Genomic DNA, 22,756 nt, shown 5'->3' on the forward strand with positions numbered 1-22,756 from the left:
AGGAATTCAGTGGGTCTAGCAGCAGCCGTGGGGAGGGAAGGGAAAGATAATGTTTCGGGGCGAACACTTCTTCAGGCTGATTGAATTAGTGGTAGGATGCTGATAAAGAGAGTTGCAGATGGGATAAAGTCTGTGAAGTGATAGGTGGATAGAGTTGGAGGGAGACCTATCCCCTGTGAAGCTTTGTCCGCTCCCACCCCCACCTCACTTTTCCACTTTCTCTTCCATAACCCAATCACTCTGAAGAAGGGTTTATGAAAGAACTGCAGATGCTGGTAAAATCGAAGGTAGATACAAAATGCTGGAGAAACTGAGCGGGTGAGGCAGCATCTATGGAGAGAAGGGAGCCGAAATGTGATATGTCTATTCCATCCACAAATGCTGCCTGATCCGCTGAGTCCCTCCAGCATTTTGTGTTTTCTCCTGTCTCATTTTGTTTTGGAATAATGTGATTCTTCAACTTCTCCACCAATTACTTACATGTTCTTATTACCAGATTTCTCCCGGTTCAGCAGATCCCCCATTCAATTACATGTAAGTTTTCTCACGGCACTCATTTCAGCAGCAAACAAATGCCACCACATCCCCCAACATTCCTTACAATTCTGGGTTTGAATGCCAAATTCCGTAATGGAGATGACTATTGCAGACATTTTTCTTTACGTTTTTTTTTAAGTAAACAGATGTTAGATATTTTACTTGTCCAATTTTCTTTTTCGAGAAAAAAACATTCTTCAAAGCTACCTGACTTCAGGAACAATTTTGCTTCTCACTAACATATCAGATGTTAACACACCAAAGCTGTGCTTCGTCTTTTAGGAAGTTAATTTATTTTCTTCAAGCTTCCTGATCGTATATATCAGCTAATACAAAGGTCAGGTTCAGTGGTATCTGTCAAAAATCAAAACAGTGGCACAGGATAAGGTCTCCTTAAGTCCATTACTACCCCTGCTGGCTGGGAGGAGAATAGCTATCAACTGTATCGATTCCATAACATTATTATTACATTTATTAATTTAATCTTTACTTTAAACCCTGCACATTGTCCTTGAGACCCTACACTGAACCATGTCACATACAGAGGAAGTGTTTCCTGAGATCAGCATGAATATGAAATTCTCGTCGTCATCTGATATCGTGTCAAGACATTTCACACAAATTGGAACTGAATGCTTTTTGTTGAGCCAGTTCATTATTCATTTTCTTATTAATGAGTCCTCTGTTCTCCCTATTGCTGAGGTTTACAGTTATAACGTTTTTAATCTCATCCATTGATTTTGCATACAGTACATCCTTTTCTTCCCCTTTTTGATCACTTTTTCTCTGACTCCCTCAATCTCATCCTCCATAATTTGTCAACAACAAAAGCCCACAACCTGGCAGATACAATATCCTGTCATCTCAGCTTGATGATGATTCGATTCTTTCTGTTGAATTTGATAGAACTCAAATTTCCTGGTCGTTTTTGTGTGTGGAACTGAAATCGCAAGCAGCTCAAATTAAGGAAAGGCAACAAACGGGCTTCCTTCTTCAGACGAGCTATAGGTTTTATGATAGTTCCACAGTTTCCTAGTCGCTTTTACCGATTTCATCTTTTGAAAGATTAATTCAAATTCTGAAAGTGCCCATTTGGTATTTAAGCTCAGTTTTCTAAATCATTCTATAGGATGGCACACCTGCAAACTTTAATCTAGGTACCAGGTTTGATCTGAAATTCAGATGGATTCAAATTTTCCAAAACATCCAGAAAGTTTCATTTTTGAAGTGGGTCAACATCAGGTTGTTATGACGTCCATGGGCACTCAGATTAACAAGAACCGAGGGAAAATCCAGGTGGATTCCAACTCCAGAGGCTTCAGGAAATGCCCTTGTAAGGCTGTACCTTGCACCCTCCTTATCTGCAGTTGATTAACCTGCTATGCAAATTGCTACTCATCAGACAAAGGTGAGCACAGGGAACTGGCATTGTGAATTTGGATTAGTTTATTGTCATATAGACCATTGTGCAATGAAGTTCCTTCCTGTGTACAGACTAAACAAAAAATATATAGTAATGTATATTTAATAAATACAATGACAAGTGCAAAATAGCAGAATGGTGCAAGATTGTAGTGCATAATTAGAGTGGTGTACATTTTTTTAAATAAAGTATAGTAATAGAATGACTGAATGAGAATAGGAATAGAAGGCAGCACCTGGGGAAATCTCAGGCAAAGCAGCAAAGAAAGTCAGGGAAATGGACTGTGCATGTGGGACACAGCCAGAGTATTCCTGTCACCAGTTGTTAGCAGCCTGTACTGATTTTTAAATCTGCGGGGACAACCACCAAACGATTAATATTGATCGTGATTATGGAAATTTGATAGATTTCTTTCAGAAAGTAATGTTTTAATATTCTTGAAATGAATAATTTGAAACGTGTGGTAGGTTTGGAAGGAACATATTACTTTGCACCTTTGGTTCCTGTCGCTTGTTTCCTGCACACCCAGAGATTCCAAACTTTTGACACTTGCACGCCAAGATGTTGAGAATATTGGTTCACTCACCATAGAATGGCGGCTGGCGGCAATGCTTGGGCAGCCTGCTGGCCCCCAGAGTCTACTTTGATTGTTCCCTGGTGAATTAGTGTCTGGGCCCTGATGGTTGCCTGGTTGTATTAAGAATGTACATTAGGATTTCACTGACCTACTCTGGGATTGAACTCTGGTGGTTTTCTGATCGTACCCAATTCATACTTTGGCAGTCCACCGGCATTATCTTGGTGATTCACTGGTGTGTCCAGGCTTGCCATGTCCGTGGCCTTGCAGCCTAAATGTGGCCGCACAATAGCTGCACCATGGTCGTTCACTGGCCTTACTCCTGAGGTTTTGTTCTGTGTCTTTGGCAGAGGATGATTGTGATCATGCTAAACCTCAAAGTTAAGCAGTCAATAACCTTCATACTGTTTGTCTGGGACTTTCCCTGAGTTGGCAGTGTTCACAGTGGACTGTTACTTTGACAAAAAAACAAACTGCAAGAAGGACTCAGTGGGTGAAGCAGCATCTGGGGGGTGGGGAAAGATTGTTAACCTTTCCGGTAAAAATGCTGCATCGGGCCCCAAACAACATCGGCTATCCGCTGTCCTCCACAGAAACTGCTTGACCCACAACATTCTGCCAACAATTTGTGTATTGCTGGCATTTGTTACCTCTTTAATTTCAGTACTTCTTTGGGGTTATCCGCTAAAATAGCACCTAAATAGTACCTCTTCGCCACCTTCCACTGTGCGCTGGTACAGAATCGTGAGTTATTCAGTGGCAAAAGGATCTTAAAACATGCACGACCCTCTCCGAGCTTTGCGTTCGTACCTTGACCACTGAAGCAACAAGAGGAGTTAATAAGTTGCCATAGTTGGTGATCTCTGACCATCAGTCTCTAACCCTCTCAGTTATTGATTTAACTACGTAACACAGAGCTCTGCCTCTGACACTCCCACCTCTTTATTGTTCACCCTCGTGTGCGGCTGAGCTGCTTTCTCTCTGTGTTGGTGGAACAAATAGAATGAGGGTGGTGTGAGTCTGTCTGTTGAAGTCTGAAATGAGGTTCTGTTAGCTCAGTAATCAGAGCTTGCACTTTGTTGAATTGATGACATTTGTCTGGATACCAAGATGAAATTTTGCCATTGGCTTGCTACACCTTTGCTGATAAGAACCGGTTGGTAGTAATTAAAACAGAGCTATCCACCAGCAGTTCGTCTGCTCCAGCCTTTCTTCATCTAATTGACACCAGCGGGAGCTGTAGCAGGGAACACATTTGTTGCTTTGGGATCGTGAGGAAAACTGTTCCTCAGCTGGTAACTACCTCCATTCACCTCCGTCCTTGTGGCTTCAGAGGCTTTGGATTCATGATGAAGGTTTTTGTCTCAGAGTATCAGTGTGGCCCAGCTGGGATAGTCTCTGAATGCTCCGTTACTTCAGTCCAGCCGTGCCCGACAGGAATCAAGGTGAGGGTTGTGGTGAAGAATTATGGTGGCTTCTGGGTTGGTTTGGGAGGTGGGGTAGGGGGCTTCTCTGTGTCCTGGATTAGACTGTCTTCGGCAGTTTTATTGTACAGAGAAGAACCTATTCGTGTTGTTGAAACAGTATTTAAGTGTCGGTGCCTCGATTGTGCGCGATGTTGAAGGGAATTTTCTTTAATGCTGCTTTTGAAGAGGGCTGGGAGCTCGGGTCAGGGAGTTAGGATCGATGCCAGTGTCAGGAAGCAGGGGTTCAGAGCAGTCTAACCATCTGTCATCACGTTGACAGAGGTGTAAACCATCAACATATTTTTGAGAATATGCACCTCAGCCTAAAACTTGTATTAAAGCGAATCCAATGAAGGATGCAGGAGGAACCAGATTATATAATTTGATTATGGCTGATGAAAACCTTTTTAAATTCTGTATCTCAGTAGCCACTCTCAATGATTAGATTAGCAAAACGTAATTCACTTTCCTCGTCTCTGGTCTCCTAATGCAAGTTCAGACCCTATTGTATTGAATAATCCATAGAGGCCATTCTCACTCACTCGAGTTCAGGTTCCCTTCCTCCTTCCTTAGAGATGCTGAGTTTCATTGAAGTACACAAACCACTCCAACAAATACTCATTTTAGCATCAGATTCAGGATTCCTCGTCTGAACACAGCTACGGTCAGCTTTGTTCTTGTATTGTGCTTTTATGGCTGGGAGAAGTTATTTGGCAATTTAAGTAACATTTATCAATTAAATATATTTAAAATAAATTACCACTATCCATAAGGTGGAGATGGAGCTTGAGATTAGACCGTGGGTCCCCTGTCAAATCCAGTAATGATGTTTGAAACACTTCATTACTATTTGTTGGAATAGAACAAAATCTTTCCCTGACTCTAATAAATAATCAGTCTGAAGAAGGATTCGGACCTGAAACGTCACCTATCCTTTCCCTCCACAGATGCTGCTTGATCCTCTGAGTTCCTCCAACACTTTGTGTTTTGCCCAGGGTTCCTGCATCTGCAGTTGCTTGTGTCCATAATAAAGCATTACCTTGGAGTCATCTGCGACTGTACATTACTTTGTCATGTGAAAGGGAACGGTGCCTTCTTCACCCCGTTCTAGATGCAAATATGCATCGTGACCTCACCCTCTCCCTCTCCCTCTCCCTCTCCCCCTCCCCCTCCCCCTCCCTCTCCCCCTCCCCCTCCCCCTCCCCCTCCCTCTCCCTCTCCCTCTCCCTCTCCCTCTCCCTCTCCCTCTCCCTCTCCCTCTCCCTCTCCCTCTCCCTCTCCCTCTCCCTCTCCCTCTCCCTCTCCCTCTCCCTCTCCCTCTCTCTCCCCCTCCCCCTCTCCCTTTCTTTCCATATCTCTCCCATCAATGTTGCTCGGTTCCCCTTTGCTTTAGTTAGACAATACTGAGCCCTTATTCATTGGGCCTATTTTTCTATTTTCCAGGCATTGGGAAGACGGAGGAAGAATATGATGGAATTCCTCGGAGATGCCACCATCCCAGGTTCAGATTCCCTTGCCCCACTCAGCTCTTCGTTGCCCAGCAGTGGCACAGAGAGCTGGAAGAACAGAGCTGCCAGTCGCTTCAGTGGGCTCTTCAGCTCTGGCGCCAACGCCTTTGGACGGGTATGTCCTGAAACATCGATTGAACACATTGTTGCTGCTCCTCTGTAATTATCTCTGTTTCCAGCAAAGATTAGAGAGCAGAGCAAGATGCACCACTCTGCAAAAAAAGCGTAGTATAACATGGGTATGACATGACACCATTTTATTGAGCTGCAATTTACAATAATATTAATAACATTTACAATAATATTAACTAAATATGTGAAGTGATCGATGCTGTATAAAACACTGTTCCCTACAACACTGATTACACCAAAGATGATAGATCGGATCAATCTTTGGAACGGATTACACCAAAGATACTAGAGGAGCATTGCCCGCTGCCTCCCTCGGGAACGCCGACCGCGGGCAGACGCTTGAGGCTCTCCCGCGGGCCGCCTTCATCTGGTATCCGGGGGGACCGACCGAGAATCAGTCCTGGATCAACTCAGGAGTGGAGGAAACGTCCTCTTCCCCCAAAGATACTAGAGGAGCCTCTAGTATCTTTGCTTTTCCCTGCGACCTGATGTAAGAGCAGATTGTACAACTGTGGAGTCCGTCCCCGCTACCAAAGATGTCGCGTTTGACATAAACAAATGGCGGCCGTGACGTTCCGTTACGTACTACACGTCAGCCCATTGGATTTTGGAGGAGTGGTCTATCTTGCTCCTCTATAATCTTTGGTTTCCAGAGTCAGTGAACAGGAATGAAAACCTGCTGAGATTGAGCTGTTCTGGACACAAATGAAGAAAGAGAGGGCGTTTGGAAATTGACAAGGAAGAGAAGTAGCGAGGGCATTAGAAGTTGTTTAGATTTCAAGAATGGCACTAATTGGCAGGGCCCAGAAAGCATGAGGAGAAGAGATGGAAGGGGGTTGAGGCATGTGTCAAGAGTGAGTCCATGACACGTGTAAGAAGTCAGAGCTGTTTGAAAGTCATTTTGTGTTGAAGATAAGCCCATAGGCACCATTATCTGGGCAGTCATCTCAAGCACAATGTCCATTAGAAGAGATTGTTGCAGGAGAACGATAGATGGCAGTAAATAGCTCTGAGCAAAACACAAAGTGCTGGAGGAACTCAGCAGGTCAGGCAGGTTATGTGGAGGGAAATGGACAGATGATGTTTCAGATCCATGTGAACAAACTGCAACTTTGTCTGTCCATTCCCTTCACCGATGCTGCCTGACCCGCCGGGTTCCTCCAGTAATTTGACATTTACTCAAGATTTCGGTATCTGAGCTTTCTCGTGCCTCCAGTAAACAACTGGACAGCAAGCTGTCCAAAAGTGATTGACTTTGTCCAAGTCAATGGAGCTAAGAGTGCTGTCAGGGTCTGCATGGACCCAGGGCAGCAGTAAGCTGCAGCTGTCTTGCTGTGTGCTGGTGTCATGTGGTTTCTGGGGGATGTGCTGCCCCCAGGAGGGATGCAGAATTGAGGGCGAAACAAGGTGAACGTTTCACATATGGGTACAACATAGTGAACAAATGGTGAACACTACACCTCACTACCACGGGTGCGAAACATATTGTGAACTGTAATTTAAACCATCAAGATCACACAGAGAGAGAGATTCCGGCACTTCAACGTTCCCAGTTATCCCTGAGTTAGAGGGTGGGATCAGCTGGTATTTCTCTTCCTGCTCATTGTCAAGTACCCCTGGATGGTACGGTGATCGCTGATTCAGACAAGTTAAGTTTCAGCAAAAACCCACAATGATCAGCCAGTGATCTAAACGCCGCAGCAAGTACGTCAGGGCACGGGGAGAGGATTAAAGGTTTCACCGCACGGCATTGACTGGTGCAAAGTCCCAGCACCCATTCTTCATCCTGTCTGTGTCTCTCTGTAGGAAATGGATAAAATGGACCAACTACAGAGTAAGCTTCACGCGTACAGTTTGTTTGGGTTACCGAAGATGCCGGCTCAGCTAAGATTTGACCAGGACTCCTGGGAGGAGGAGGAGGAGGACACCAGCCTATACCTTGAGGGCTCCTGGCAGGAGATCATTGAGGCTCCTGAGGTAAGCCTGCTGACTGGATCGGCCTGGAACAGAGCTGTGCATCCTGAGGGAGATGGCCATTCAAGCATTAAAGGGCCTGTCCTACCTGGGCTTCATTTGCGCGTTACGCAGATGGCGCGTGAAGATTTTGTACATCCTGGGGCGCCACGCGCGTCGTGATGCGTGAATGATGTCGCGTAAATGACGCGCAAATGACACCCAAGTGGGACGCCCTTAAATCAAGTGTCAACTCCCTGGCGCATTCAACCCATGTCCGTCATTCAGGCACCCTTCAACAACTGCTGCCAATAGCTAATCTTTCTGCAAATACTCACTGTGCCAGCAGTGAGGGCCTCACAGCTCTGTTTGAATGCCACTAGATTCATTCTACAAAAAGCAGCTTTATTTTAGGGATCACTGTATGGTGTTTGCAGAAAGGAATGAGACTTAGTCCCAGATACACAAATCCAGGTTTCAAGCAGAACCTGTTCAGCACGTACAAGCAATAAGTGGATATAAAGCTTGCCAACGGGCGTTATTCTCCCAATTTAATCATCTTTAAGGGTAAAACAAATGATAGTTTTGTGGATTTTAAAACTATTTTCTGTGTATGCATTGATTCTAGACTACAGTGGCTCACAAAGGCTCTACTGATAAAAATAAATGAAATTGAAATTGGTTTATGATTGTCACATGTACAGAGATACAGTGAAAGACTTTGTTTGTGTGCGATCCAGTCATATTACATCAGTACATCAGTACAGTCAAGCCATGCACATGTAAAACAGGTAGTGCAAAGCGAAAAATATAGTGCTGCAGCATTACAGTTAAAGTGGGTGCAAATTTTTAAAGTGTAAGATCTACAATGAGGTAGGTTCAAGAATATACCCTGGCTATTAGGAAGACTGGTCAGTAGTCTGATCACAGCAGGGAAGAAGCTGTTCCTGAACCTGGAGGTACGAGCTTTGTGGACGGAGTTAGAGAAGAATTTGGCCACACAGTCGTAAGAGAAATGGGAAGTATAGGAAGGGGCTGAGAACGCATTCTTGCAGGGCATCGGTGTGGAGAATTATCCTGGGGGATGTTTTGTCACATATTCTCACTGATTGTGGTCTACGAGTCAGGAAGTCAGAGATCTAGTTGCAGAGGGGGTTGCTATCTACTCGGTCCCGGAGTTTGGAGATGAGTTTGTTTGGGATTATGATCTATTTAGGGACATTTATGAGAAGGACATTGGTATTTGTGGATATTTATGGTGTGGGCCTGGATATCAGGATGTAGAGGGAAGCCTCGGTGCATGGATAATATTGGGGACCTATGTGTGAAGCATGAGTGTGTTACTACAGAGGGATATCTATAGGAGGAGCCCAGTGCATTGGGTATATATGAAGGGGAGTTGGTTATGTGAGGTGTTTGTTGGTGGAATCCATGAATGCGTGTATTCGCCATCTCATCACATTGTGTGTCTCCTCAACAGAAGCTCACCCGCAAGCAGTGCCATCAACAGGAGGCCCTCTGGGAGCTGTTGAATACAGAAGCCGCCTATATTAGGAAGCTACGTGTCATCGCGGATGTAAGTCTCTGACCACCACCGCTCACTGGTCTCATCCTTCTAGTCTATTTCAGGATTTGTACATGGTCTCTCCCTGATGTAAATATTGTTAACACATGTTCATCTTCCTTATTGGGTCCTGATTCTCTCTCCACTGATGTATCAATCTTTCGCACGCTAAAATTGGCTGATTCCTTGAAAAGTGCAGTTTTAGGTTTGTGTAAATGAATAACTTTCCCTGCGTTCAGTGGTCTACCTTCTGTAAATCTACCTGACACCAGTGGCCTCCAGGTCATCAGTTCTGAAGGTTTGGACGTCCACTGGGGTTTAGGACCCTTCCGAAAGTGTCAACTCTGACTAGCATTTAGAGGCACAAGAGACTGCAGTTGCTGGAATCCTGAGAAAAATACAAAGCGCTGGAGGAACTCAGCAAGTTAGGCAACACTTGTGGAGGGAATGGACAGAAGATGTTTTGGGTCGGGCTGAAAAAGGGTCTTGACCCAAAACGTCGACTGTCCATTCCCTCCTGGATGCTGCCTGACCTGCTGAGTTCCTCCCGCACTTTGTGTTGTGTTCACTAGGATTTACTGGCTGCCCTTTGCCAATCATTGTTGGCAAAAGTAACCCTTTGATTTCGGGATGATCTCTGCCATCAGTTTAACTATGGGTGCTGTGATGCCTCAGGAATCTGATCCTGGAACCACAATCTCACCCACGAAAGGCATAGACACTTAGACATGACATTCGTCTCTCACTAATGCACCCTTAAAGAATCATGCTTGCCATTTCACTAGTTTACATTATCAACCTTATGCTTCTTCCTTTCATAGCTCTTCCTATGCTGTTTGATGAACCTGCAGGAATCAAGCTTGTTGACTGAGGTGAGGTCAAATATTTCATCTCCTATGCAAAACATAGAACAACCAAAAACGCCAGTGGTAATATGTTAAAGTGAGCAGGCGTTGGATATAATGACGCAGCCAAGTATTTAACCTTTTCCAAAATAATACAATCCAAGAGCTTGTACACTCTGGAATTTAGAAGGATGAGAGAGGATCTTATTGAAACATATAAGATTATTAAGGGTTTGGACACGCTAGAGGCAGGAAACATGTTTCCGATGTTAGGGGAATCCAGAACCAGGGGCCACAGTTTAAGAATAAGGGGTAAGTCATTTAGAACAGAGATGAGGAAAGACATTTTCACCCAGAGAGTTGTGAATGTGTGGAATTCCCAGCCTCAGAAGGCAGTGGAGGCCAATTCTCTGGATGCTTTCAAGAGAGAGTTAGATAGAGTACTTAAAGATAGCAGAGTCAGGAGATATGGAGAGAAGGCAGGAACGGGGTACTGATTGTGGATGAACAGTCATGATCATATTAAATGGCTCGAAGGGCCGAATGGCATACTCCTGCACCTATTGTCTATCATCTCTGTACATAGGTTTAGATGTTGTATATAGGTATTGGTATACATGCACACATGCGGAGGTATTTGTGTGTATATACATGCCCTGGTGGTGGTACAGAGCTTTTGGTTGTTAATCTTTATACAGGACCTAACATTTGCCTGTATACAGGTTGTGTTGTTCCGTGTGTGTTCTATGGATTAACGTGTGTGAAATATGAAGAAGTAATTTTGCCCATGATGTTCTGCAGGTGGAGCCGAAGAAACTTTTCTCCAACTTGCAGGAGATTATCCAGCTTCACCAGGTTCTGTGGCGAGACGTGATGTCTCCGCTTTTGCAAAAGGCCAGGGAGGACAAAACTCTCTTCAATCCCATTCACTTCCAGAAAGGATTCAAAAAGGTAAGTTACTGCTGACCTGTAAAATAAAGGTAGATAAGAGGGTTTAAGAAGGAACTGCAGATGCTGGAAAATCGAATGTAGACAAAAGTGCTGGAGAAACTCAGCGGGTGCAGCAGCATCTATGGAGCGAAGGAAATAGGCAACGTTTCGGGCCAAAAGAAGGCGCAGTCAGATGGACTAATTAACAATCTAGTGTTGATGAAAGGCTAGGGTAGAGAACATGATGTGGAATTTCCCGGTGTCTCATGGGGATTTTTATATGGTTGGGTTATTGACAATGATGGAACAGCATGTTTAGAGCACAGCTAATTCTGGAATACAGGTCTTCACTACTACAGCTCAGATGTTGTCTGATCCTGTAGCCTTTACTATATCCACCGTTCCTTGATATCATGTGGAATAAATCATATTGGCTGAAGAATGGTTTCTGTGATGGTGGAAATCTCGAAAAAGCGGTCAGAATCTGGAGGTGTATACCAGTATCACGGCTTTGACGAGGAATGGTGTGGAGACAACCTAAGAAGTGTATGAAAAGAGGCAAAACTGGAGGGAAGGATGATAGGGGTTTCTGAATTGTGACGACCCACCTGTGCAACTGGATCGACAGCCCAAGGTGTTGATTTCTAGTTTACCAAGTGGCAGTTCAGTCAGCCCAAGACTTCACATTTGTGATCAGCTCTGAAATTAGGAACATCCTATTGTTCCAACAATTGCAATTGGTTTGTAGTTGCTGAAATCTAATGGAGCTCTTTCTGTATAATTTCAATCCTTCATAAGCTGCCAAGTCTATCGTTTCACAAACTCAAAGTTGTTGGTCCCAGCAATGTATTAATATCCAGTATTTCCTGCTCTCCTTCACAGTTTGGCGAGCGTTTTCAACCCTATATTCAGTACTGCATGGAGGAAGAGGGCTGCATGGAGTACATGAGAAACCACCTCCGTGATAATGATCTCTTCAGGATCTATGTAACGGTCAGTGCCATCCAATTATCTCTCTCGTCCAGTCAGATGACAAACTTGGGCTTCCTTCAGAGCTTTCTAGATTTGCCCAGGGCTCTGAAATCTTCAATTATGTAAAATAGTGACATTGTGAACACAGCTGAGTGTGTTGCTAACCTACAGGGAATTGCGGGGGTTGGCCAGTCTCCAGCCACTTCCTCCACACCACATGGTGTCATCTCAACCTCTTCCCCTTCCCATTATCTTTCATATCCTGGAGACACAAGATATTGAAGACAGCAAAAAACAAGCTGCTCCAGTAACTCAGTAGGTGAAGCAGAATCAGTGGAGGCAAAGGGATGGTTACTGTTTCAGGAAAGAAGCAGGGAGGCAACGAAAGAAGAGCTCAACATCATGGTTGGCCCGAATCCCATTGAGCTGCATGCACAGGGGCACAAAGGTGAGGCCTCTGCTGAGGACAGACTGCTCAGCATCAAAGATAGTGAAGTCTCCTGACCCGAACCATTGACTGGCCATTTCCCTCCATAGATGCTGCTCGGTCCCCTGAGTTCCTCCAGGAAATTGCCACTGCAATTAGGGTTTAATGGGGGAAGCAGGGTGCGAGATGAACCTTTTATGAGGAAACCCCATATCCCAGCAATTAGTTGCACCCCCCCCTCGGTCATGACTGACCATGGGTGATGCATCCTGTTTGGATACAAGCCTGGGCGATGTTGTATGGAGGACAATTATAGCAATGATCTAAGCATGAGCTTCCCAAATTGAACATGTCAGTAAGAAAATATTTTACTGGTATCTATTTATTTTAAAGTGCTACTGTTAATCCAATAACTGACCTTAATTAGAAAAGATGGTTCCTATTTCCCGGATTGGAATTATTTTACAATGAATACATAAGCTGCCCCAGCCAAACTTTTCCATGCTATCTTCAGACAGATATTAACTTTTTTTTTGAAGTGTACAGTTTCTGAGCATAGATGGCCCTGGGGATTCTACACATCAACCTCTCACCCACCCCCAGAACCAACAACTTGCAGCCACGTGTCCAGCAGGAGCTTGCTCCATGAGCGATAACAGGGATGGCTGGATGCTGAAGTTCCTGAGCATGACAATAGACAATAGGTGCAGGAGTAGGCCATTTGGACCTTCGAGCCAGCACCGCCATTCAATGTGATCATGGCTGATCATCCCCAATCAGTACCCCGTTCCTGCCTTCTCCCCATATCCCCTGATGCCGCTATTTTTAAGAGCCCTATCTAGCTCTCTCTTGAAAGCATCCAGAGAATCTGCCTCCACCTGAGGCAGAGAATTCCACAGACTCGCCACTCTCTGTGAGAAAAAGTGTTTCCTCGTCTCCGTTTTAAATGGCTTACTCCTTAGTCTGTGACCACAGATCTGTGACCACAGTGGGCAGGAGTTCCACAGAGAGTTGGATTTGATGTAGCCTTGTGCTTTTAGAAGGCGCAGAAAGAAACGAGAGAGAATTAGATAGAATGACAGTTGATGAAGAGAATGACAGTGAGTTGGGGAAAAGGCAGCGTTTCATTTCCCCATGATAATCTCTTCCTTTGTGTATTAACAGTGGGCAGAGACTCATAAGCAGTGTAACCGTCTGAAGCTCAGTGACATGTTGGTCAAACCACATCAGAGGCTCACCAAGTATCCGCTGCTCCTCAAATCTATCCTGAAAAAAACAGATGACACCCCTGCCAGGGAGGCAATTGTTAGCATGGTATGTACACTCTGTCCAGCATCTCACACTCGGTCATCTCAGTAATATTATGAGCCTCAGCTTGTGGTTCTGGTTGTAACCTTGGTTTCATTCCACACGTGTCCCTGTAGACTCATGAACAGCCTCTTGGTCCATACACACTCTCCCCATCCACACTTACTCTCTGCGTCCGTCCATACACACTCTCCCCATCCACACTCACACCGTCCGTCCGATTGTACAATGCCAGTTCACATTTGCCTTCAGTCCAGGAGCCGACCTTACTCGCTGCGTCATGCCCGTTCGTATGTTCTCCCAGCAGCCATGGAGTCCATTTGTTTATCCCCCTGAGCTCAATGCAATGTAATCTCTCCTCATCCCTAAATGTTTAATCTCCAGATTAATTCTGTGGAGAGTTTCATCGCACACGTGAATTCCCGGATGCGCCAACGGCAGGAGCGGCAACGGCTGGCGGAGATCATCAGTCGCATCGACACCTATGAGGTGGTGGACGGGAGCTCAGATGAAGTGGAGAAGGTAAAAGAGAGATTGAACCATCATGACAAAATGAGGAGGTGCACTGGGACATGAATGGGGAAGGGACACAGAAAGAGAGAGCTAAGTGTGAAGGACACGGTCGGTGAGTGTGGGGGAGAGGAGGGAGCGAGAGAAGATTTCAGAAAGAATACTGAAGTTTAAAAATTACATTTATTAATTAAATTGGACATTCAGGTCTTTAAGGAGATTAAGTAGCTTATTGGGCAACGTCTGCCACCACAAGGCACCAATGGCAAGAAACAAAATCTCAATGTCAACAAATAAAAAAATCAGTCTGAAGAAGGGTTTCAGCCCGAAACGTCGCCTATTTCCTTCGCTCCATAGATGCTGCTGCACCCGCTGAGTTTCTCCAGCAATTTTGTGTACCTTTAAAAAAAAACACTTGATAGGTAGATTTAAAAGGACACATATTTCTTGACAAATAAGTACAAGTACACAAATAATGTATTTTTAATGCTGTTCTCCCATATCATAACCACTTGTGTGTGAATATTACTGCCTGCTGAATGGAAGCCCAGAGGCACAGGGTCTCTAGTACTGCTCTTAATGGCCCGAATCTTCCAGCTTCTAACTTCCACTTCTGCTGCTTTAGGTCCTGAAGGAATTCTGCCGCTTGGATTTAACAGCTCCGATGTTTGGGACTTCGCCCGATGAAACAAGGCAATTGCAACTCGAGGGAAGTTTGAAAATGAAAGAAGGAAAGGACTGTAAGGTGAGCCAATGGCCACAAGTGGTCACAGAAGGATAAGGGAATGTGTGATGCCTGAAGGAACTGGGAATAACTGTTGGGTCAAGGCTGATCCAGCCCACTGGCCACTCTCAGATTTCAATCGTACTGAGTGCTCTGGATACTCTCAAAAGATTCTGTTCTGTTGACGAGCTTCTGATCTTCTGTTTGGTGTTTAAGGGAAGGAAAACTTTATGTGTCTATGTTTCCATTCTTTCCATCTTTTGTGTGCAGTTATTGGGTTATTTGGCGTCTGGTATCTTGGTGTCTCCCTGACCAATCTTTACACTTCATGATTTCTGGTTCCTGAGCGTCCAGTTACTAGTTTCTTGGTCTCTTTGTTTCTTGGAGTCTATTCACCAGGTTACTTGAAGTCCCGCCTTAGATTTCTTGATGTTTCAACCTTTGTGACTCCTAATGTTCAGTCTTGGGTCTCTCAACTTCTCATGCCTTATGCCCCTGTCCCACTTAGGAAACCTGAACGGAAACCTCTGGAGACTTTGCGCCCCACCCAAGGTTTCCGTGCGGTTCTCGGAGGTTGCAGGTGGTTGCCGGAGGTTACAGGTAGTGGAGGCAGGTAGGGAGACTGACAAAAACCTCAGGGAACCTCCGGGAACCGCACGGAAACCTTGGGTGGGGCACAAAGTCTCCAGAGGTTTTCGTTCAGGTTTCCTAAGTGGGACAGGGGCATAAGTTTCCGATCTCAGGGTTTATTGGTGAACTGCCTTTATGTTTGTTAGAGAGCAGGCTCCTGGTCACTGGATTTCTAATTTTCGTGCTTTGTTGGTTTCACTACATTGACCTGTGTCCTGTTGAGCAAGGTTGTTTACTGTGATGATCCCACGTACTGTTCCTCTTACAGATGGATGTTTACTGTTTCCTGTTCACTGATATTTTTCTCATCACCAAACCTGTGAAGAAGATGGAGAAGACCAAAGTGATTCGACAACCGTTGCTGGTGGATAAAATCATCTGCAGGGAGCTGAGAGATCCGGGTGAGTTTCACGTTCAAACTACAAGACAATTTGGAAATGAAGCAATGATGGGCAAAGACGGAGAGAGGAGAGCATGATGGAAAAAGAGAAAGTAAAGATTCAAATATTGAAATTTATTTGTAGCAGTGGGTGTTTGGGACTTCCAGAGACTCAGCAAGTTTACTGGTAGCTCTGTCCTCAATGAGATAGTGAGACTCTTGTAAATAGCGGGTTTGCAGACTCAAATGTTGTAAGTAGATTTTATATTGATTCTTGTGCTATGATGGCATGTTGTGCATAAGTTCACCTGGCTGGCTGTTCGCATGCAAGTTTTTTTGTGTGTTACTGATTATGATGCCTCTTCCTGTTTTCAGGTTCCTTCCTGCTGATTTACCTGAATGAGTTTCGCAGTGCAGTTGGTGCCTTCACCTTTCAAGCCAGTGTGACCAGCCAGTCTAGAGTGTGGATTGAGGCCATCTTTAATGCTCAGGTATAGGGCGATTGACTGGGAGACTTACTATTTCATAACCAGTGCCCAGTTCCTATGCTCTCTTTAAACTTGTCTGGCATGTTGCAACATTTAATGTAATACTGTGTAACATTTAAAACATTGAGTAAAAGGTGTTTTGGTATTGGTGGAAATGATTTGCAATAGTCTGGAAAATTTGCAAATCTGGCAGCACCAAAGGCTGCTGGATTATTGGCATTTTACTGCATTGGGTTACAGGGAAATAAGTGGGTGAATGGGATTGTTGGGATTGTGAGGGATTGGAGCTCAACGCACAAGATTAGACTAACTCGGTTATCTGGCCCCTTAAGCTGCCCTGAACTGATCATGGCTGTTCTGCCCTAACCGTAATACCTGAGCTAGTTCTTCATAACCCTGACTTCCCTGATCTGTCAAAGATCTGTCATCTATCTAAATGCCTTCATTGATCCAGTCTCACACTCCTGCAATGGCAGAGACTTCCAGACATTCACCAGTCTCTGCAAAAAAAATACTCGAGGGAAACCTACGTGGTCAGAGGGAGAATGTGCAAACTCGGCAAGTACAGCACCAGAAGTCAGGATCGAACCCAGGTCCCTGGGAGCTGTGAGGCAGCATCACTACCTGCTGCTACTTGTAGCGTCTCAAACTAGGGATGACAAAGTCATTCAGATTGGTCACTTGAGTAAGCACTGAAATCCTATATAAGTGAAATGAAGGCGAAACAATGAAACCACATCACCTTGATATTCCTCACTATATACTGGTTATAACAATAACACAAATGTACTGAAAAATTCTAAACTCTTTAATATTAATGCTTAACCATACCACCTGAAGCCTTCACCTAACACATAATGTTTTTGTAGAACCTCCTGGAGAGACTTCGCAGCCAAGAGTCGGCACTGAAAGAGTGTACACTGCCTGACGAGGAGGATGTAGAGAGTGGAACCTCAGACACGCAGTTACCATCCCTGTTACACGAGGATACGGACACACTCGAATCACAGCTCAGGTAAACGTGAAAACTCACTTCTTTCCTTGTACTTTTCAACTTTCAGTCTTTATTGGGGGGGTGGGAGATTGCAACCATCACGTGGTCCGCCCTGTTTTGACGAATGCAATCAACCCGGCGTGCACAATCAAATAAGATCAAATAGAACAAGTTGTCCTACAACTTTAGGCTGTGCACGCGGCACGCCATACGCAAGAAGAAGAAGAAGAAGAAGAAGAAGTCTTTATTGGGACAATATTTACTTTTAGGGGAGCTTTGCAGCCAGTGGCTGGCATCAAACGGGACATTTACAACAGCAGCAAGCAAAGTCCTGCAGATGGCAAAAATCTGAAATAAAATCAAAAATGATATAAATGATTGGGAGGTCAGGCAGCATCTGTGGAGAAAGTAGCAGAATTATCATTAAAGTGCATGATCGTACTTCAGCCAACAACTTGAAATGTTAACTTTATATCTCGTTGTCGCTTCCCATCAGTTTTTGGAATGACTGCAGACTTAGAGTCTATATATGACAAGCCTCCAGACATTGTTTTTAGTCCACAATCATCCTGTTAGCTTGATAATCAGAGTAAATATGAATTTTAATCTGTTGAGCTCAACCCAGAGCAGGTTTTTCTGCCTCTGTCATTCCCTGTCTCTCAGTCTCTATTTCACTTCCCTCTGGCTTTGCCTGAGTTACACTCATCCTCACTTTTTGATTCTCTCTCACTGTCTCTCTCTATCTCTCTCTCGTTCTCTCTCTCGTTCTCTCTCCCCCCTCTCTCTCTACCCCCCCTCTCTCTCCCCCCTCTCCCATTCTCGCTCTCTCCCCTTCTCTCCCCCTTTCTCTCTCTCCCCTCTATCCCCTCTCTCTCTCTCCCCCCCTGCCTCTCCCTCTCTCTCTGTCTTGCTCGCTCTCCGTCACTAGCTGTCTACCTCTGCATCTGTTTCTTTCTCTCTATCTCCACCTCAGTTTTGCTCCATTTGCCTCTCTCTCCTTTCCTTACTCAGCCTTTGTCTACCACTCTCTCTCTCTCAATAGGTTTTGCGTTCTCTATGCCTGCTCACTCTCAGTCTCACTATCTTTGTCTTTAAGTAGCCTTTTTGCACTCAAACCTTTTTTTGCTCCTGCGTCCCCCACTCTCCCTTCCAGCCTGTTTTGTTTTCATTCTCTCTGTCGCTAACATGCCCTCTTTCTCTTGCTTGTGCCTTGTCCCCTGGTCTCTCTGATACCAACTCCCTACCATTTTCACTCCCTCTTTCTGTCACCCCCTCTGTCTCCCTCCCATTGTTGTTTTTTCCTCGACCTATTGCTGTCACCCACTGTGTCTCAGTCTCGCTTTGTCCCTATCTCACTTTGATACACTGACTGTCCAGGAGTTTCCGCTGACCTCACTTGTCTCTGTCTGCTTCTGTTTCTATTTCTGTTGCTTTATCCACAAATAAGGGTTCCCCCCCCCCCCCCCCCCCCCACAGTATTACAGTAGACACGACAATAATAAATCAATACCTTTGATTCTCTTTTTCCCATTGTTTTGTTTCTTGCAGTCAGTCGGACAGTGTGTCTGAGACCGTTTCCATTGCAATCTCGGATATGAATGAAGATCTCTACTCACCAGACACTGAAGCTTCTCAGTCTGACGATGCTTCTATCCAAAGTATAGTGTCTTCCAACACCACCACCCAAGAGGTGCTCGATAGCGATGTGACCTCGTCGGGCCTCTTGATTCCAAACGCCAAAGGCCTGGCTCTGGAGACCAATGGTTGCCACTCTGCCTCAGTTGAAAGTGCATATGGCACCCTATCTCCAGGCTCTGCCCAAGAGTTTGGAATGCAACAGCAGGAGTTGGCTGACGAATGCAGAGAACCAATGGAGTTAAGCTCACCTCAGATTTACCAGCGGTGCCTAGTACGATGCAAACACAACATCCACAGATCAAAATCAGAGACCAACCTCCACCGGCTCATTTCCTCGTCTACTGAATCTCACAGTGTGAGCAGGCCGTTCCTGAGCAGAAGCCTGATTGAAATCAATACCCCGACTCGGGACATCCCAGCGAGAGGCTCGGGCAAGAGGCCACTGGGTGCGTCCCCACCACCGAGTCCGCACTGTCTCATGAACACAAAGGTGATGGACACCCTGAAGCGGGCAGAGGCTCATCGCCAGAGAGCAGCTCTGTGCCCCAACTCCCAGGACAGCGGTGGGAATGCAGTGGACAGTGAGAGGGGGAGCTCCAGTGACGACAGTGAGCTCTCGGAGGCGGGGGAACAGCAGGGCCTGGTGATGCAAAATGTCCGCCTTGCAGACAGAGTGAGCTTTGACTCGGAACCGCAGCCCTGCACCTTGTCGCGCTCCAACAGTGAGCCAGAACTCAGCACCCCTTGTATCACCGTCGACCTCACAGCACTCAGCGAACACGAAGGAGATGTTATGGAGCATCAGGGTCGGAGCAATTCCTCGCAACATATAAAACGGACAATGTCAGGCCCTCGGACTGTGCAGCACCGCAAACTCACCTTGGCTCAACTCCACAGGATCCGCACCGCTATGCTCCTCAACTCCACCCTGACTGCATCGTACGTCACTGCTCCATGAAGGGGAGAGGGGTAGTGGGGAGGTGACTAGTCGGAGGTGTCTTATCTATTCTTCCCGTGTCAACGTCTGCCCCACCTAGTTTTCCTACATCCAGCACCCGGCTGCCTGGCCTGTCACCCTTCCATCTCACACAGCCAACTTGGGGTTCTTTCATTCCATGTTCACTCCAACTCCACTCCTCAAACCCTGGTGACTGTCCATGATCCTCCCGATTCTGTTGTCCCCCTTCTCCTCATCCCTTCTCCTTGGTGTTTCATGTTTCTCCCATCCTCAAACATGGTGTCTCCTCTCTCCAACTCACCTCCCACCCCATCAGTCTCAGCCCAGTTTCCGACTGCCCTCACCTTCCAGTTCTCTCCTCCCCCTCCTCCTCCTCCTCCTCCTCCTCACAGATCACCCCTTCCTTTCTCCTGCTCTCTGGTGTCACCACCAGGTATCACTCCCCCAAACAAGGTCTTTCCATTCACCATCTGAGTTTCCAACCTAAGCATCGACCTTCCAGCCAACTGTCTCCTGGAATCCCACCTGCACTTTTCCCCTTCCCCTGCCTCCAGGTATCTCCAGAATGCAATGGCCCCTCCACCACCTCTCCAAATCAATGATGTCCCTCAACCAATATCAGAGGCTTCTCCACGCTCCATGTCTCTTGGTTTCTTCCCTTACCACTGGTACTCCTCTCATTTTTTCCCCTCAGTCTCTTATCAACACCTACCCAACGCTACCAGAACCTAATCCTTCTCCAATCTAGATATCTCTCCAGCCTTCAACACTGATGTCCCCTCCCTTCCTGGTGTCCGCTCTCCTCCCATTATCACCCCATCATCACTCCAATCTCTTTCCCCCTTCTTGGTCTCTCTCCCATTCCCAGTGTTCAACGTCAATGCCCCTTCAACGTCTTATCTCAACTTTCCCACTGGCTTCCCAGTGCCTCCTCTCCCGACTGAGCACGGCTCTTCCTGCTCCATTGCCTCCACCCACAATCCCACCCTCACCATTTAATCTAATCATCCATCTCGGGAATCTCCTTCAGACAGAATATCCAGACAGAAGAATGATCTCATTAGTGCCACCTCACTGTTCCTTGCCCACCGCCCTCCTTGTTTTTTGGTAAGGTAAATAATGGAGAGACGTTCTCAACTAACCCTCTTCTGTTCTTCATTAACAGGGAAGTCTAGCCTTTGTCATTACTGGACATGATCTGCAGGACCTGGAGTTCCGTCGGGTGAATTGTGATGGAACTAGGACACTGACCTTCTGAGGCACCCATCACTCCCCAGGGCATCTCTCGACATGCTTTAAAAAAAAAACCCCCAAACAAACCTGAGAACGATGTTGATGTTGATGGAGCCATTTCAGACTGAGTGGTTAGTGGGAGCCGGGGGCAACGAGCAATCAGGATGCTGAATGGGTGGAGCCAGTGTTGTGGGAGTTGAGGAAACTGTTTGTCAGGCTGGTGACTTCGCCCAGCAATTCCTGACAATCAAAAGGAATACCACGTTCATTGTAAATATAAAGTCACCCAGCTGCCAGCAGATCTACAAACACTGCCAAGGCCTTTCCTCCCCTACGGGGAGGAAAGGCCTTGGCAGTGTTTGTAGATCTCCAACTCTTCTCCACTAAGTAGATCTCCTAATCTTCTCCACTATGTTTGTCTTTCCTCCCCTCCTCTCTCCTCACCTTTCCTCTCACTTTCCCTTCCTATGCTTGCTCCACACTCGCCCTCTCCACTTCTATTTGACCACTCCCCTCCCACTGTTTGCCTCGCTTACCCTCCCCCTCTCCCCCCCCCCCCCCCCTCCCCATCTCTACCTCCTGTAGATCTTCTTTCCCTTCTCCCCTCTACCTCCCTGAGCAGGTGGCGGGGGTAATGAACAATGTGCCTTGGCAATTGTGAACTTGTCTGCCTTTGAAATGGTTGTGAGATCTTCAGGCGATCTGGGGGAGCATCAACACTGACACCGTCAGGCTTGGATAGAGTCAATGCATCATCGCCTCATTGCTTGAGGCTCCAAGTCCTAATCTCTGCTACACGTGGATTTACAGACCTCGGTCCTCCTCCTCAATGGCCACTGGTGAAGTTTGCACTATGTCTAACCGTTCAAGCTGCCACAACAGAATCTTTGTTCACAAACTTCACGTCCCTTGGAGTTCCATTTGATGTGAGCTCCACCCAGCATGAAAATCTCTTCATCAAACCTGTTGACTTTCAAACAGCAAAAGCAAGAGTTTTTCTTGCGGTTTGGGAATGCCATGTCTCTGCCTCTGCTTGCCTTAAAACAGCAATAATGTTCTTTCCTTATTAATGTATAAAGTTTCATATTTATTAAGCATTTTAAATTGTGTCGGAGTTTTGTCATTTAATCTGTTGCTAGACCTTTTATCAACATCTTCACTAATGGGACGACAGATGGCACAATGGGCTAAGTGTTCGGCTGGCGACCGGAAGGTAGCCGGTTCGAATCCCGCTTGGAGTGCATACTGTCGTTGTGTGCTTGGGCAAGACACTTCACCCACCTTTGCCTGTGTGTGAATGTGTGTGAGTGATTGGTGGTGGTCGGAGGGGCCGTAGGCGCAGATTGGCAGCCACGCTTCCGTCAGTCTGCCCCAGGGCAGCTGTGGCTACAGAAGTAGCTTACCACCACCGAGTGTGACTGAGGAGTGAATGAATAATGCGATGTAAAGCGCCTTGAGTATTAGAAAGGCGCTATATAAATCCCATCCATTATTATTATTATTAATGTCATACGCACCACACGGGCTGCTTTCTATAATGCTCCCTGTATTCATATATTA

At 45.9% G+C, this 22,756-nt stretch overlaps 1 protein-coding gene across 8 annotated transcripts in view; it reads left to right on the forward strand.

Moving 5' to 3' along the window:
- plekhg5 (pleckstrin homology and RhoGEF domain containing G5) overlaps positions 1-21,259 on the forward strand; it is a 93,194-nt gene extending 71,935 nt beyond the window's left edge. For 6 of the 8 annotated variants that reach the window (XM_033048226.1, XM_033048227.1, XM_033048220.1 and 3 more), the window contains 13 exons: positions 5,447-5,626; positions 7,450-7,620; positions 9,077-9,172; positions 9,982-10,032; positions 10,807-10,956; positions 11,818-11,928; positions 13,499-13,648; positions 14,027-14,164; positions 14,778-14,897; positions 15,775-15,907; positions 16,261-16,376; positions 17,243-17,388; positions 18,916-21,259. In XM_033048226.1, coding sequence (XP_032904117.1) covers positions 5,447-5,626; positions 7,450-7,620; positions 9,077-9,172; positions 9,982-10,032; positions 10,807-10,956; positions 11,818-11,928; positions 13,499-13,648; positions 14,027-14,164; positions 14,778-14,897; positions 15,775-15,907; positions 16,261-16,376; positions 17,243-17,388; positions 18,916-19,963 — 2,610 coding nt within the window. In that variant the 3' untranslated portion in view covers positions 19,964-21,259. The remainder of the gene's footprint in view (positions 1-5,446; positions 5,627-7,449; positions 7,621-9,076; positions 9,173-9,981; positions 10,033-10,806; positions 10,957-11,817; positions 11,929-13,498; positions 13,649-14,026; positions 14,165-14,777; positions 14,898-15,774; positions 15,908-16,260; positions 16,377-17,242; positions 17,389-18,915) is intronic. The other 2 variants (XM_033048221.1, XM_033048222.1) reach the window with 2 other exon arrangements.
- Positions 21,260-22,756: the final 1,497 nt, after the last annotated feature.

This window comes from Amblyraja radiata, chromosome 31, assembly GCF_010909765.2.
Source record: "Amblyraja radiata isolate CabotCenter1 chromosome 31, sAmbRad1.1.pri, whole genome shotgun sequence".
Classification (NCBI taxonomy): Eukaryota; Metazoa; Chordata; class Chondrichthyes; order Rajiformes; family Rajidae; genus Amblyraja; species Amblyraja radiata.